The sequence below is a fragment of the Festucalex cinctus genome, chromosome 8 (genome assembly GCF_051991245.1).
Source record: "Festucalex cinctus isolate MCC-2025b chromosome 8, RoL_Fcin_1.0, whole genome shotgun sequence".
In the NCBI taxonomy this organism is placed as follows: domain Eukaryota; kingdom Metazoa; phylum Chordata; class Actinopteri; order Syngnathiformes; family Syngnathidae; genus Festucalex; species Festucalex cinctus.
In genome coordinates, this window is record NC_135418.1 from 26,029,730 (window position 1) to 26,046,347 (window position 16,618).

Below are 16,618 nucleotides of genomic sequence, written 5' to 3' on the forward strand. Positions count from 1 at the left end.
CAAACCTGCCTTTTGAACTGAAGCTGTTGACTGACATTTGATAGTCACTTAAATTATTTGTACAGTAGGCATTCATTGTCACAGAAATACAATGGCACGTTAGTGCGGCCTCCAGTGGACAAGATGAAAAATTTGCAGTTACAGTGGACCTTGCAAGTAAGACAGGCTTACCCGCAAATAATGAAAATCGGCATAGAATTATTTGCCATTAAAATTTATGGCGGGGGGGAAGAATTATAAAATGTTAAACATTCATACACAAGTTTTGCATGAATAATGGTGAGGGGGAAAAAATGAAATGTATAACCAAAACAGCAGGTGCTGAACCGCAAATATGCAGGGGTCCACTGCAGTGCGTTGCATAAAATGAGACAAGTTGCCCATGGACAGACACACGAGGCTGAAAGTGAAATACTGGTGTTTTATTGTTGGCACATTTATATTACAATCTTCAGTCTTCTTGCACTGGTTTTATTCTAAAGTCCCAAACCAGAGAGTGAGTGAGAGAGAGAGAAAAAAAAAAAAAAAAAGAAGTCCAGTGACACAAACAAAAGTATGAGGATGTAACTTCTAGGCTGATGGTTGTCGGCTGAAAGGAAGGAAGTGCCATGAGGACTTTTGGGCCGGCAACCAAATTCCTACCATTTTTTTGTGTTCACTCAGCAGGCAAGCAGGTAGTATGCTACAATGTTTGAAGCTGAAGGCAACCCCTCTTTTTTTTCTTTTTTTTTAAATGTAATGTTCTATGCAGCCCTACTAGTCTAAACACTGTATTCTGTTTCATATTGCGTTTGTGGAATATGAGTTGAGCAGCAAAATCCACCTGTTCTAATACATCTCAGGTGGTGGCCATTTTGCCCCTTGCTATTGAATGAAAATGACGTCACAGTTGCTCGGGCTCAGGTAACGACCAATCACAGCTTGCATGTTCTGTGAAGCTGAGCTGCGATTGGTTACCTGAGCCTTCAGACAGTAACTGATGTTATTTTGTTATTTGAATTCGACAGCAAGTGGCAAAATGGCTGGCCCCTGGGATGGATTTAAAAAAAAAAAAAAGAAAAAAAAAGGTGGATTTTGCTGCTTAATTCATACATACTGTAAAGAAAACTTTTTAGTTCAACTATTTGGCCACAAGATGGAGCCAATTACTACACATTTTCACCTTAGATAAATCTGACACCTCATTAAATTTTGACTAAAGGAGTAATTAAAAAAAAAAAAAAAAATCAGACAAATCCTTGCTGATCAAGTGTTACGTTAGCAATGTACAAAATGTTAGCATGTCAACAACACAACTGATTCAATAACAACGTATGACTCAGTGGATATGAACGATCAAGTAGCCTTGTGACACCCATCACTATCAAACCTCAAAAAAGGCGTGCCTAAGGTTGTTGACCTCAGTGACTTAATTGCACATTCACATGACGTGTGGAAACCTTATGACAGGCTGGAGAGCGACTTCGTAAACTTAAGACTTTGGCCACCGCGCCTTCTGATTAGGAAGCAATAAATGAGACTCCTCACCCACTTTTACCGGTTGAGGAAATCTATTAAATTCAGTCAGACAGTCATTATCGTCGCAGAGGCCTGAAAGAAGCCAGCTCGGGGGAGTTCGGGTTTCAGGTTGTCTGTGTGCTTTCACGTGATGGGCTTCCATCAGCGGCCTTTGAAACGACATTCACGCCCTGGTCCCAGCTTTCTGCTATCCCCTTTCACACAGCCACCGTTCTGCTTCTGACACCATTTCACAAGCCGGAAAATTGGGAAGCCGTCTTCAGCGCCGTTCTGCATTGGCTCTTTTCACAAAGAACATCTTTCGGCGAAATTTTGCAAGTGAAGATCCGCACTCCATTTGATGTCGGTACCATTCACCGATATTCCCTTTCTCACAGCTGCAATTCCGCCTCTGATACGACATTGGAAACTAGACAATTTGCAGGCTGACTTCAGCAACCCCTGCCGCCATCTTGCCTCCACTGTAAAGCTAAAACTCAGCAGGTTGACTTCCCATACTTTAGTACTGCGTTTTTTACCTTTAGCACATCCGCCATCACGCCTCTTACTACCTCTGAAGCCGGAAAAGTCAGTGGGTTCGTGTCACCCGGGCCACTACCTCAAAAGCCTCATCCAAATATCAGGGGATTGACTTAACTCACGTCATGCAGGCTGTTTTTGCATCTGAGAGCATCACAGAAGCCGAAAAATCCGTGGGTTGACTTCAGCACCATATCACACACATAAAACTGCCACGTCTTTCTGCTGTCCTGCCTTCGATACAACCTCAGAAGCCGTACACTCGAGCAACACATCTTTCTGCTTTAATCTTTCTCACAGCCGCCAACATCCGTTTGATAGGACCCAGGAAACTAAAATCGACTTCCTCTGACAGCTCCTTTCACACAGCCGTTGCGCTCTCTGAACCGTGATGCGTCTGATACTACCCTCAACACTAGCCCGTTTCGTCACCTTTCAGTACTCCACTTTAACAGCACCATCATCATGCGCTTGATACCTCAGAGGGGGTCAAGTGCAGTTGCCGGCTGGTGACCACAAAAGTCGTACGTATCAAAATAAACTGCTAATAGACAGTATGGGGGTCACAACCTCTTGCTAAGAATCAATCAAATATGGACTTTATTTAATGGATTTGGAAGACTTTCAAAAGCCAGGGAGGAAAACAAAACGGAGTCTTTGGGGTTGTGGTGCAATGTTGTTCCATTTTCTACCACTTAGCCTGGTTGCAGTCACTGGTCAAAATATTAAGGACGTGGAGAGGTTTTTTTCTCTCCCCATCTTCAATCTAAGCCTGATCATTCGTTCAACAACGTCACACGGACAGCTGACTGGCACTTCATCGATCCCCATTCTCGTTTGAAATGACACCTTTGTATGCTCGCCGTTGATCTATACAGAAATAAAACAATTTACAAATAAAACCTTCTTCCGTGCATATCTACAACAAGCGCCTCCAGTTTCACAGTATGGAGCCGGCGGCTTTCGTGACGCGGCCAAAGAGACTCTCGCCAGACGTTTTTAGAGAGAAAGAAACGGAAACAAACTAGTATCCAAAAAAGCATTTTACATGTTAAAAACAAAAGTCTCACACTGTACAAGGCTTGTTTTGCGCTGCATCCTGCCAAACACAGCATCACTGATTCTCTTACTTTCAATGTCAAATTGGCTGGGGTGCAGATTAAATACATAAACCCTCCAAATTTCAGCACAATGCCCCGAAGAGGCAGAAATCTGTACCACTCTGTCACACACATCTTACAGATCCTTTTCTACTATCTGCGTGCATTTTGTGTCCAGTAGAAAAGAACACACAAAGATGCAAGCAAGATCATATAGAGCGCGTCATTATACTACTAAAAAAAAACAAAAAAAAAACATCAGTGGCAGTACTGATTTCCGCCTCCTGGGTTAGCATCTGTGTTAATACAACAGGAGGAAATTTCATTAATAAAAAAAAACAAACAAAAAAAACTTGCCCACTAAAGTCACCTGCAATGTAAACAATTGAAACAAACTGAATATGAGGAGGGGAAACCGGATATGTGCTGCATGGTTTGTATTTTGACCCTCGGCGTGCGGCGGAAGACATTTCAGTCGATCATAGGAGAGTGTACGGTATTATTAAAAAATAAATAAAAAAAAATTAAAAAAAAGACGCTCAAGGTGAAGCTATGTTGAACATTCTTTCACTCTTTTTGGAGTGAACGTGCACCGTGCAAAAGTGAGACGAGCACAATAAAAGGAGCCTAAAAATAAAAACAGTCTAAAATCCAAAGAAAGAAAAAGGTCACAGAGAGAGAGAGAGAGAAAAAAAAAGAGGGGAAGTCGTTAAAGAAGGACCACCAAATGTCTTTCTGTTTCAAGCACGAAAGAGAGAGACACTTTTACACGCCAACAGTAAAAAGCAGTTTGTTTTTTTCCCCCCCATTCAGTTAACACGCAAAGGGTGCATCGCAGGTTGGGGATGGGCTTAGTTGATTTCATGCAACAAGGTTCAGTAAAAATAAAAACAAACAAAAAGAAAATGTACAAAGTGTTTCCGCCAACACTCGTCATCCAGTTTGCGTCGAGGAGCTGGCAAGGCAAAGCAGACAAGAGTAGAAGAAGAAGAAGAAGAAGAAGAAGAAGAGTAAGAGCGCAACTGGTGGCCAAAAGCTCCTGACGTGGAGGGTGTTGGGGGGGACGCGGCGGTTGGTGCTCGGGGTGGGGTTCAGTTTCGGGGTTTTTAGTTATCTGATATCCGAGACGGAGCTCTGGTTGATGCTGTAGGTGGGGGAGAGTTCCCCGCCTATCGTGGCCACCAAGGGGGTCCCGTTGCTGGTCAGGCAGCTCTCCTGGAGAGCCTCGAAGTAGGTGGCCTGCACGGGCTTGTGACACCGCAACAACTGTATGGCATCGTCTATTTTAAACCATTCCCTTTTCCTCCCTGTTGGCGACACACACACACACACAGCGCAAGTTGCAAGTGAAGACAAAGGCCAAATGTGAGCGCTTTCTCAAAGACTCGATTATTGGCAGTCCCTTTTAAAAATGATTCTCAGCGATTACACGGGAACACCTTTTTTTGTTGCGTTAGGACTAACAGCTGTTAACTAATCTTTGGGTGCAAAATGCAAAACTGGTCTCAGTTAATCTTGTATCACGTCAACTTTTTGAGGTATAGGATCCCTGTTTTCTTTAAAATTATATAACTACTGTATGTAAACTATACGTACTTTCTATCACAACCTCTTTTTTTCTCCTTTAAATGTTTATCAGCTGAGCGTACTGCTGCCTAGCAAAAATATTACTAATATGGGACAGACCTGTTCTAAAAATATCTCACCAGATATGGGACATTGCGATTTCCTAGGCATGCTGAAGAAGGGATCCTAAAATTAAACATTTGTGGAGATTTATAAATGTTAGTAAGGTGTTGCAGATTGATTTTTTTTATTGGTTTCCCATTTTCATGAATATTTTTTGGTAATTGTGTTATCGAAGGTAATCAAACCTGGCACGTGTGTAAGCTACTTAAAATTACTAAAATGTCTGAGGGGGCAAAGCAAGGGTTTATAGAGCGCCCCGCCTGGGAGCTGCAGTGATCCCACAAGTAAACAACAATGCCGTTTACCAATGTTGACCGAGTCCTCCCAGTCCTCCAGAACCTCCGTCACGATTAGAACATAGACAAAGGTTCTGTGTTTCCTTTCCTGGTTCTGCGTGGAAGGGGAAGAGGAAGCAAACAGGTTACACAACAACAGTCTTAATGAGCCAAGCATCAAAAGGCAAATAAACAGCGGCTCACCTCGAACACGCCGACTAAGCGACCCAACGTCCCCTTCACGCCCGCCTGCCGAATAAAAACATAAAAACAAGTGAGACCTCCCAGGTGTGATTTGAGCAAAACTGATGATGCTAACTGCTGCATTCAGACTCCAATAAACTGATACAGGCTACAAGCTGGCTCCCGTGTGTACGGCCAGACGGCTGTTTAATAATTCATACGTTACCGGAAACAGTTCTCATGATCTCCCAGAGCTGTCTTCTTGTAGTCTTTATATGTGCAAATAATTGCATAAGTAAGTAACACTTTGTGGAGCACAGCAAAGGAAAAAGTGCTCAGTGAAAAGACAGAAGAACCTTCAGAGTTGAACGTATCAAAAATAAAACCTGGATTTTAGCTCAGTAGGTGTTGTTTTTTTTCTTTGTTTTTGTCCGTTTTAAAATGAGAACAATTTGGAAGTCAAACAGCATCATGGAACAATTTGTGTTCCACTTCGATCATGTTGCACGAGTTCAATCTGCCAGTTAATTCATTGTATTTTTCCACTCTAATGGAACAAATATAATAATGCTGACTCGATGTCCAACTGCTAAAACTGACAAACTGGTCAAACTAAGCCAGCCTCACTGAGAAGCGACAACCTCACTTTCTTAAGACCCAAACCGATCTGTGACAGGAGGTGAACAGCGAGTTATTCTTTTTACTGCTTCTTCATCTTCCAGTAAAACAGTCTATAAATAACCGTTGACTGCACTTGCGGTGTCAGTGTTGCACCCTTTGGGCTTCAAGAAAGATCATGTGGTGAGAGGGTCAGAAAAAAACAGCCTTGGAGTGGACGAAGTTAGGCACCCAACCTGGTCACGAGGATAACGCTTGCTTGGCTTCGTTTCGTAAGACGCGTGGCATCGAGGCGACATTTCAAATTATGTAACGCCGTCCCGTGTACGCTTAGTTGGGGTCAGGATGTGTGACGGCCAAACACAAATACAGATTACGGACGAGCAAACTGATGGAGGAGCCGCCGTGATGTTTTTGCACTTCAGCTGCAGTAAATTAGCATCAATAAAAAGTCATTTGAAAATGACAGTCGAGGCAGGGGCGGCATTTGTATAAAAGCTAACAAATACAAGGTTTTAAAACGGTGCCGGGTGGAAATGTGCTGGCACGCTGGCAGCATCCTGCAACTAAACAAAGCCACCACAGACGCGCACACGCAAGGAGGAGCCAGGATGAGAGATGATATCAGCATCCGTCATTGTGCTGGACCCGACACAGAGAATGGGGCCTTTTTATGGTGCCAAACGACGGACAGCCGGGCCAGAGGATTCAGTGTCTTCGCTCCGATCAAAATGCCAACAGCGTGAACAGCGTGTACCCTCCAGAAATACTCCATTTAAGTGACAGATGAAAGGGGTCCCAAAGGCCCAATATCGATTTCAGGGGGAGACTCCCAACTGTTTACTTAATTGCTGCCCTTCTCTGAACACGCTGATGGACAAAAGGGCCAATACAGTGGACCTATCAAAGCGTAACACCTGCCATGTTGTAGATTTTTTCTTTGCCCCCCCACCTAAATATAGAGAAGAAAAAAGAAAGACTCCAGTGCGTTATACGTAGTTAAAAAGGAGTAGCGTCTAAAATCTGGTTATGGCAGTCATTTTCCAAAATGGCCGACATAAGAATATATTCGTTTTACAGTCCATCTACAGTTTAGCTTTTTGCATAATGTTTTTCCAACCCAAATATTACAATGAATACAACGTTAGAGGGCCAATGTCCTTTTACGCCCACACACCTGCTAAGTCCGGAGCTCATGTCGGGCTATCAAGGTTTGATGTCCCACCCAGGGCCCTGCTCCAGGTGGCCCGAGTTGGTGCCTGGGGCTTCTTGTTAGCATGCCTGGTTGCAATGAGCTCCAAAATAGACAACTTGGGTTTGGGGCCCCACGCCAGCAGGCCCGAGTAGGGGCCTGATAATTGATTCTAAAAAGATTTCTTAGTAGCCCAGTCAACTTCTTTTGAAAAATCCATCTGCGGCTGAATAGTTGCACAGTTGAGAAGTTTACCTATTATCCTATTGATTGAGCAAGCTGATAAAAATTGATTTTGCAATATAAACATAATAATGCACATGTGATATGCAGGTATTGTTTTTTGTTCACTTGGGGTCACCATCCTCACGTTTTACTGTAGTATCTGTGACTCTGACTGCATAATTAAAATGCAGGGCCTGTCCCGGTGAGCAACGTGTGCGTTGACAAATGAGAGTGGGGAGTTGGCCGGCTGTAAACTGGCTAACCCGTTAGCCAGCATCTGCGTGTTGAGTGACTTGGCGTGAGTTGTGGCCATTGGCAGCTTGCGTATGAGTATTCTTAATGCATGTTTGTTTCCTTGCCGTTTGTTCGATAAAGCGATTGAAAGGGCACCAGTGGCTGTGTCTATTCTTGACCACCTGCAGGTGCATTACTATACGTTCTAACTTGAGACGGGCTATATTGAATTAGCCAACATTGATTCCTTGTGTTGGCCATCTCAACAAGCTGTTGTGGTAAACATTGCACTTGATCTTCTTTTCTCATTCTCTTTTATGACTCTTTCCTCCTGGCTCACTATCATCGTGCCAACTCATTTCTACATCCCTTCAACTTGAAAAATTATGCCTGTGATGCTTTGAGGCACATAGTTTCCTTCAACATTTTTAACTGAACATTGGAAATATTTGATCAATCGCTGCAGCCCTCCTTTCAACCATCCACTTTCCAAGATGGCACCTGTCCTCATTGTATTCTTCTTCTTCTTATTATTATTATTATTATTAATTCAATCTCTGGTGTAATAACCTTATTTATTAATTGATTGAATTATTTTTTATTTTATTATCTGTTCTCATTGCTGCTGGACATGTAAATTTCCCAGAGGGATCAATAAAGTAAATAAAGTCAAGTCTAAGTCTAAGGGCGACAGTTTTAAAATCCAAACAAGCTTCTGGCCAACGGATTATTTGAAGTGTTCCCTAACCTGTTATTTTAATCTTTTTAGAGAATGACGAAAGAGTCACTCTAAAAAAAAAAAAATGCTGACGCAAAAATGAACGCTAATCACTTAAAAACATTTGGAAAAGGTGGCTTAAGCTGAATCCCGCTGACCTTGTTTGACACCCAAACACCGCTGTGTAACATGATGACGACGGTGGCACTGGCGACATGTTGCTAGGCTCTGCCTGAGCAAGCAAACACAGCAGTTGAAACATGGTTTAACTGGAAGGTATTTGGCCCGGCGTAAAAGCCATTGACAGGGACAACCTCCAAAGTCGAACGCTGTTCAGCTCTGTCAAACTTTATGTTTATGTAAAGTAAGAAGACTCGTTTCAATCAGTGTTCTTCTTGCAAGTTGTTACTTTGGAAAATAAAGAAAGTATTGATCATCTTTTGGTGAACAAAGACTGGGCTCTTGGGATCCCATAATGAAGACATAGGCTTCCATGTTAGCTTATCACGCTCGCCACAGATTGCTCATCTAGCACATGCTGCACAAGAGAGCTTTTATTAAACAAAAACCATCGATCACAAGAGGAAATCTGGTTTTGAAAGTTAACCAAATTTGAGGTTGACTGGTCTGACGTTCACCCTTTCCACTTTACAATATAGAGGAAACAGTCGGACTTTTTCCTAAACATTTCCTTAAAAAAGAAAAAACTAATTCAACAAAGAAGAGTGCAGTTGCCTTAATTCGACCTTTGTGGATTACCATTAACTGGATGACAGTGAGTAGTGCCTAAGGATGTTCGATGCCACTAATTTTCCGTCCGATACCAGTATAGAGTACAGAGTCCTGATGCTTCTAGTACTTTTGATATATAAAATTAGATAACATTTCATTTAAAACAATGACAAACATTTTTGAACACAGACCTTCTTTCTTTAGGTTTTGGATGTCAACCAAGTCGAAGGTTGACCAGCATGAACCTCACCCGTGCACCTTTTCCAGTCAACAGTACACACTAAATAATTACTACAGAAGTGAAAACTCACCTCTTCGCACACTTCCCGAGCAGCAGCGACGTCGGGCTCCTCTTCAGGTTCCATGCCCCCTCCAGGAACGATCCACTTATCGGGATGTCTACTGCTGCTCACCAGCAGCACCTGCAAAAGCATCGCAAACAGACAATGGCGGGCTTAATGGTCTTGATAAATTCTTGAATGCTTGGATGAATGGATGCATGTGCACACTATGCCAGGATTGTTATGATGATATGCGTAGCAAGTCATCGGTGTACAAGCCACATTGTTACAAATCACATGTCTCTGGATTGTTCATGTGGCATTCGTGATGCTTGTCTGAAGACTGAAAACGCTGGACTAAGTTCCTACTTGGTGGCCACAGCACTTTCCAGTCTGTGCTTTTGTTTTTAATTCTATAGTTTTTTTTTTTTTTTTTTTTTTTTTTTTTTGAAGAGCTCAGAATTGTTCATTCGGTAGTCTTACCGATTCAACGTCTTGTCATCATTGCTCTTTTTTTTTTTTTTTTTTTTTTTTTTTTTTTTTTTTTTTTTTATGTGTGTATGTGTGCGTGCGTTTGCGTGCGTTTGCGTGCGTTTGCGTGCGTGCGTGCGTTTGCGTGTGTGCGTTTGCGTGCGTTTGCGTGCGTGCGTGTGCGTGCGTGCAAATACGTATAAATTTATACTCATTCATTCACCTAAAACCTTATAAATATCCCATTACCCTTCGCCTTAACCAGGTACTTCAGAATCTTGCCAGAGTCGTGAGATTTAAATGGTCAGGAGACCAGAGAAAAGGTCAGAAAAAAAAAGAAATAAAGAGAAAAGAAAGGTAAATCAAAGTGACATCCAGCACCGACCAAACACTTCCTGCCTTCCCCATGATTACAAAATCAAAGTCTTACGCCAACCCCGGAAGCCTCTAAATTCCAGCAAATTTAGCGAGATCTCAAGAGCCCAGAGGAAAAACTAAAGAGAGGAAGGAGGGAAGGATCGATAAGGCAGAGTGAGATCAATAGAAGCCAGTACATCCAATCCATCAAAGTGAAGTCCAGCACCAACAAGACCCCTCCTGCGTGGTTACAAAACCGGAGTCTTATGCCAACCCCAGAAACCTCATACTTCTAATAAATTAAGATCTCAAGTGACCAGAGGAAAAACTAAAGAGAGGAAGGAGGGAAGGATAGATAAAGCAAAGTGAGAACCACAGACACCAGCACCAACTGATTCAAGGGGCTGTGGGAGGGAGAGGGTACTTCTGTTGAGTTTCAGTAGATGCTGGTGCGACGGATCTGGCATGCATAAGGACCACCACCAAAGAAAGAAGCCGTCAACCGCGGTCCAGCAAAGCGAGCACCCCCCCCCCCCCCCGGAATCCCCAGGCCGCGGCAGCACCAAGGCCACCCCCAAGCCCACCCGAGCGGACACCGGCGAGCCGACCCAGACACCCGGAACACCCCCGCCCCAGCCCCGGCCCACACCCCCGAGCCCAAGGCCGCAGAACGAGGCCTAGCGGGCCCCCACAGCGCCCCACCGGTCCCCAGCCCCCATCCCCCCACGACCCCCCCGCACCCCACCCAAACCCGCCATCCACCACGACCCAGGCCCCACCACCCCCGACCCCCAAACCCCCGAACACACCCCGACCCCCAGCACCCAAACCCCCACCCACCCATACCTCCACCCCCCCCCAAACAAGCCGCCCCCCCCCCCGACGGCCGCCACCCCCCCCCCGCGAACCCGGCCCCCCGCGAGAACCCCCCACCCCCCCCCGGAAACCGGCACCGGGCAGCAGCGCAGAGAGGGAAGATGTGCCCACCCCACCTCCAGCCGCGCGAGATTTGCACAGCGGCGGGAGGGGGGAAGCAGAGGAGGAAGCACCAGGGGAGAAGGCGGAACACCAGAACACCGAGCCCGGTGGGGAGAGGCCCCGGTCGTCACGCCAGAGTACTAGTGACACCTAACCCTGTTACTGAGTCCGCCAGCTCGCCGACTGGCGAGCTCTACCCTTACACCGTGAATGTGGCCCCACCCAGTGTATATACAAGTGTGTGCGTGTGGTGCATTAAAATTGGGAGCAGGTGAGTCGGAGCAGAGGGAAAAAATTTCCCCTACTCCGACACACCCGTATCCCCCCCAAAAAAATGAATATGTATATGTGTGGTGCATTAAAAAAGGGAATGGAGGGACAAAGTGGTGGGGCAGGGACACAAGTGGGGGGGACCACAGCGCTGCCAGGCACTGCAGTCCATCCCCTCTGATGGCTCCCCGCCCCAACTCACCCCTCCCCTTGGACGTGAGGTGCATTAAAATTGGAGGGGAGTTGAAGGGTGAAGACGGTGTTTCCACCCTTCCCCACCCCACCAAGAAATGTGTTGTGTGCCCTATGTGTATATTTACAAAGTGTATAGTGCAAGCTAGTGAAGTGAGTAAGAGGAGCGACCAGCGGGGCCTCACCCAACCCGGCGGGTGTAGGTGGCACGCCCGCCCCCCAGCACCCCCACCCCCTGCCGCCCCCCACCTCATCCACCCGGCACCACAATGGGCGGACAGCCAGCGCAGCAGGGCTACCGGACAGCCCACCGGCCACCGGAGCCCGCCCGGGGCGCCAGGAGTTATACCGGAGTGGGGCAGGCCCCAAACCCTCGCCCGGCCCCCGGAGCCCGACGCCCGGGCCGGGGAGGGAGCCCCAGGCCCAGGGAGAGGGAGGGGGAGGGGCCGCAGGGCAGACAGGGAAGGGGGGGGGGGGGGGGGGGGGCGGGGGAAGCGGGGAGAAGACGACAAGAAGGCGAAAGGGCGGCTGCAGGGCAGGAGGCGGGGGGGGGAGAGGAGGAGGGAGGGCGACAAGGGAAAAGGGACCGGGAGGCAGAGGAGGATGGGCGGGAGGAGGCGAGGAGGGAGAGGCGACGGGGGGGAGGAAGGGGGAGGGGAGAGGGAACCACGGGGCACACCGGAGGCCCACCCACCCCGAACCGCGCCGCCGGGCGCGGAGCAGCGGACTGCGCCGGGACGGCACCGCCCCGGGCACCAGGGGAAGCACCCCAACACCGCACCCCACAGGGGGCCCAGGGAGCGGCCAAGACGCAACCGCCACCGAGCAGACAACGGGGGGGGGGGGGGGGCAGAACCACCCCCGCCCGACCACAGGGGACGGCGTCAAGAAAATTGACTAATTAGCATGCAGTAACACCAAGTGTTGATGCTTAGTGCCCACTAGAAATAGATCTTAAGGAGTTATTGAGTATAGTGTCGTATAGTGTGGTATGCTCGAGCCCACTAGCAGCAACTAGGTTCCTGACTATATAAAAATAAAAACAATCAGATACAAAATACCAAATACAGGAGCAGCGAAAACAGAAGTTGTAACGATGTGGTGGCTCTCGTTAACAGGCAGAATCTTGGCAGGATTAAGTTGCCAAATTGAGATTAAAATATTCTATGTACATAGACCATATTTGTTTAAATCTTGATACTTGATTTTTATTTAAGGCAGAGATTTTTTCCATTGAGATATAATTTATTAGTAAGTTTAACCAGTGGTCGATATTTAGAGATTGTTTATTTTTCCAATTGACAAGGATTATTTTTTTAGCAATAGTAAGGGCTATAAATATAGATTGAGATTGTTTACATGGTAGCTCAGTTATTGTTAAGTCACCTAGTAAACACAGTCTTGGAGATAAAGGAAGCCTACAGTTTAATATATCATCGAGCTTTCCCAAGATTTTAGTCCAGAAATGCAGCACTGGAGTACATGACCATAAAGCATGAAGATAAGTATCGGCAGTGTTTTGTGAGCACTGGAGACAAATGTCGGAGTCAGAGAGTCCCATTTTTTTCATCATATATTGTGTAATATATGTTCTATGAAGTATCTTATATTGGATAAGTTGCAAATTTGTCTGTTTGGTCATTTTAAATACATTTTCACAGATTTGGGTCCAAAAGTCTGGTTCCGGAACTATAGACAAGTCTTTTTCCCATTTTAAAGTCGGTAAATACGTTTTATTTGTGTATAAAAATAACTTATATATTTTTGATATTTTCTTTATTGTTGTTGGGGAAAGCTTTATAATATCTTTAGCTAAGACAGGCAGTTGGAGCGTATCCTGAAGTGTTGGGATTTGTTTCTTAACCATATTTTTAACTTGCAGATAATGTAAGAAATTTCCCTTTTTTATTTCATATTTCTGGACCAAGTTTGTATACGATATAAACTTATTATCTGAGAAAAGATGATGAAGGTGTGTAATTCCTTTCTGCTCCCATAGGCTTAAATGGAACGACTGATTATTAAGTTGAAAGTCGGGGTTATGCCAAATGGGAGAGAGCCCACAGGGCGCCAATTGGGAGTTTGTAATTTCTAATGCCTTCCACCAGGCAGTCAGGGTGGCGGCTATCATTGGGTTTTTAAAACAATTATGTCGTCTTATTGATTTTGTAATAAAGAGTAAATCTGACAGTCTAAGATTATTACAATCCTTCTGCTCCAATTCCAACCAACAGTTAGTATCTCTGTTGGGTTGTGTCCATAGCACAAGATATTGTAGTTGATTAGCTAGATAATAGTACATAAAGTTTGGTGCCTCTAAACCTCCTTTAGATTTACTTTCCTGAAGAGTAGATAGACTAATTTTGGCTTTTTTTTTATTCCAATAGAATTTTATGATAGCAGAGTCCAGCGATTGGAACCAGTTAGACGTAGGTTTAAATGGAATCATTGAAAATAAATAATTAATCTTTGGTAAAACTTTCATTTTTATAGTAGCTATCCGTCCTATTAAAGAGATCGGAAGATTATTCCAGCGCTCCAGGTCACTACGGATACTATCCAATAATGGTGAAAAATTTAAAGAAGTTAATTCAGTTAACTTAGGTGAAATTTTAACACCTAAGTATTTTAAATTACCTGTAGGAAAGGAGTAGTGTGGATCCTGACTTGTAGGATTCCATGAATTTTCTGTAATAGGTAATAATGTTGATTTTGTCCAGTTAATAGAGTAATCTGATAAGTGAGAGAATTTAGTTATTAATTTAAATGCTTCCCCTAGCGAGATAGCAGGTTCTTCTAAATAGAGTAATATATCATCGGCATATAGATTAATTTTATGTTCTATTGTCCCGGAGTGGATTCCTTGGATCCGTCTATCCTGACGTATAGCTAATGCAAGCGGCTCAATAAATAGAGCAAATAATAAAGGAGAAATTGGGCACCCTTGTCTTGTTCCCCTTTGTAAAGTAAAACTCTGTGATGTAATCCCATTAGTAGTAACTGTAGCTTTAGGAGAATCATATAATATTGAGACCCATTGAATGAATGACTCCCCGAAGCCGAATTTATTTAAGACAGCAAAGAGGAAGGACCAGTTAACTTTATCGAATGCTTTTTCTGCATCCAGCGAAATAACAACTGCCTTTTTATCATACCGCTGTGACATACTAATCAAGTTAAAGAGTCTCCTAATATTATTAGTAGAATGACGACCTTTAATAAAACCTGTTTGATCACTATGAATAATTGTCGAGATTACCGTCTCTAATCGAGATGCCAAGGCCTTAGCGATAATTTTAATATCGGTATTAATTAGTGATATCGGTCGGTAACTTGACGGGAGGGTAGGGTCTTTTTCTGGCTTTAATAAAAGTTTAATTGCTGCTATATTCATATCTTGACGTATATCACCTTTACTTTTAATTTCAGTTACTACTCTTAGAAATAATGGAGCAAACATTAACCAGAAATGTTTAAAAAATATAGCCGGAAAGCCGTCTGGACCAGGTGCTCTGCCACTAATTCTATAGTTCTATCCACGTAGAGAGTTGAGTACTTTTTCCACCTCAGTTGTCGACTGGACATCAGCTGTCCGACTAGCCTCTGATCTCAGCTCGGTGATACATTCGGCAGTAAATTAGGTGACCAAACACTCCCAACACAAGTATGGGCGTGAGGACATGTGACATGAACGATGAAAACACTTTCGCTTAGCGGTCAACGTCAAATCTATTATGGGAACTCAAAGAGTGCATTATTACTTTCGGTGTTGTCGATCGGCTAAAGCTAGCGCAAGTAACACTAGGGTACTAGACGCGTTAGCAGCATAAGCATGTACCTTCTTTTATTAAATACAGCACGCTGCTTTATAAGACGATTATCAGTGTTAATTCAATCTCGACGATCGGTTGAATGACAGCGAGTCACAGTTTATAACAACCCGCACTGCCTGCTTCGGTTGCGGTGCATGAGCCGGCCGGCGGAAGCATTAGCAACTGCTAGCGGCTAACGGTGGCTAATTGCCGGGGTGTAAAAAACCTGATATTGAAGAGGCTTACATAACACTCGAGAAAATAAAATGATTATTTAAAAATAATAACTTCCAACGGCAGGAGACCAGGTGAGATACACTTAAGTGGAGGGTACCACTTGGAAAGACACCACAGCTCTGTTGACGAATATATTCATTTACAGTTTGTGCTCAGGCTAATGCTGCTAATGCTAACGTTAGCGCGGCCCGGCAGACTAGCTACATCCCCGGACTTACCTCTTCCTCCGATTCGCTCCTGAAGCAGAGGCAGGCGGCGCGCTTCTTGTAGCCGTCCCCGTCGTACGTCCGGGTCTGGTTTGACTTGAGCTTCATCATCGCGGAGGGGGCGCAAAGGCGTTCAAAAAGCACGGCTAAGCTGACCACGTTCCGAACGCGACGCTTGTAGACGCAAAGTCCTCCACGGGGGGGGAACCTCGGCGTTTTTACTTTAATATAAATAACTTCTTCTCCGCTTCATTTTTACACAGCTCGGCGCATCTACGGCACGGTCGCCATTACAAGGAGCCACTACGCCCACGACGTAATTTAACCTTTAATAGCTCCGCGAGCGTACGGAAGTCGCGTAGATGGTGTTCGGGAATCAGGACGGCGAATAGCGGGGGAAACGCAACACTGCGTGCGGACCAGAGCGAGCTGATGGAGGAAACGGACACTTTTGGTTCCAACTCCTTTGCATCGTCCATTTATTTGCTCCTGGCTTTCACCTAAACTGGAGTCTCAAAACAACAAAGGCCATATTATCTACTTCTTATTTTAAAATAAAGGTGAAGTGGGGTGTCATTTTGATTCAGCAGCAGTTTCAGCACCGCAGGTAATGGACAGCGCCACTTTAAACATCCACAAATTAGGGGGTGACATGATTAATACCGTGATTTTAATACCTTTCGAATGTAGAAATGAGGGCAAAAAAATGTCTGGTTTTGGTTGTTTTTTCCTTGTAGTTTATAGCGCAACCCCACTGATGTACTCCTCTGCTTACACTATACATCATGGCAGAGAATAGATGAGCTAGTTC

The 16,618-nt window shown here is 44.7% G+C and overlaps 2 protein-coding genes across 4 annotated transcripts in view; both read right to left on the reverse strand.

Moving 5' to 3' along the window:
* Positions 1 to 16,618, reverse strand: part of LOC144024572 (synaptotagmin-2-like) — a 400,108-nt gene that overhangs the window by 89,072 nt on the left and 294,418 nt on the right. The window lies entirely within an intron of this gene.
* On the reverse strand, positions 402 to 16,132 carry nudt3b (nudix (nucleoside diphosphate linked moiety X)-type motif 3b). The gene is made up of 5 exons (XM_077529799.1): positions 15,820 to 16,132; positions 9,315 to 9,425; positions 5,306 to 5,350; positions 5,132 to 5,216; positions 402 to 4,444 (listed from the first exon to the last, which is right to left on the reverse strand). Exons 1-5 carry the CDS (start codon positions 15,916 to 15,918, stop codon positions 4,248 to 4,250), a joined length of 537 nt encoding a protein of 178 aa, XP_077385925.1. The 5' UTR covers positions 15,919 to 16,132; the 3' UTR covers positions 402 to 4,247.

Bases quoted from the DNA above. Each gene is read 5' to 3' on its own strand.
- nudt3b (XM_077529799.1), bottom strand. From the start codon at position 15,918: ATGATGAAGCTCAAGTCAAACCAGACCCGGACGTACGACGGGGACGGC. The intron at 5,351-9,314 runs GTGAGTTTTCAC...TTTATTCGGCAG, and splicing joins CTCGGGAAGTGTGCGAAGAG to GCGGGCGTGAAGGGGACGTT. The intron at 4,445-5,131 runs GTAAACGGCATT...TGTCGCCAACAG, and splicing joins GGAGGACTCGGTCAACATTG to GGAGGAAAAGGGAATGGTTT.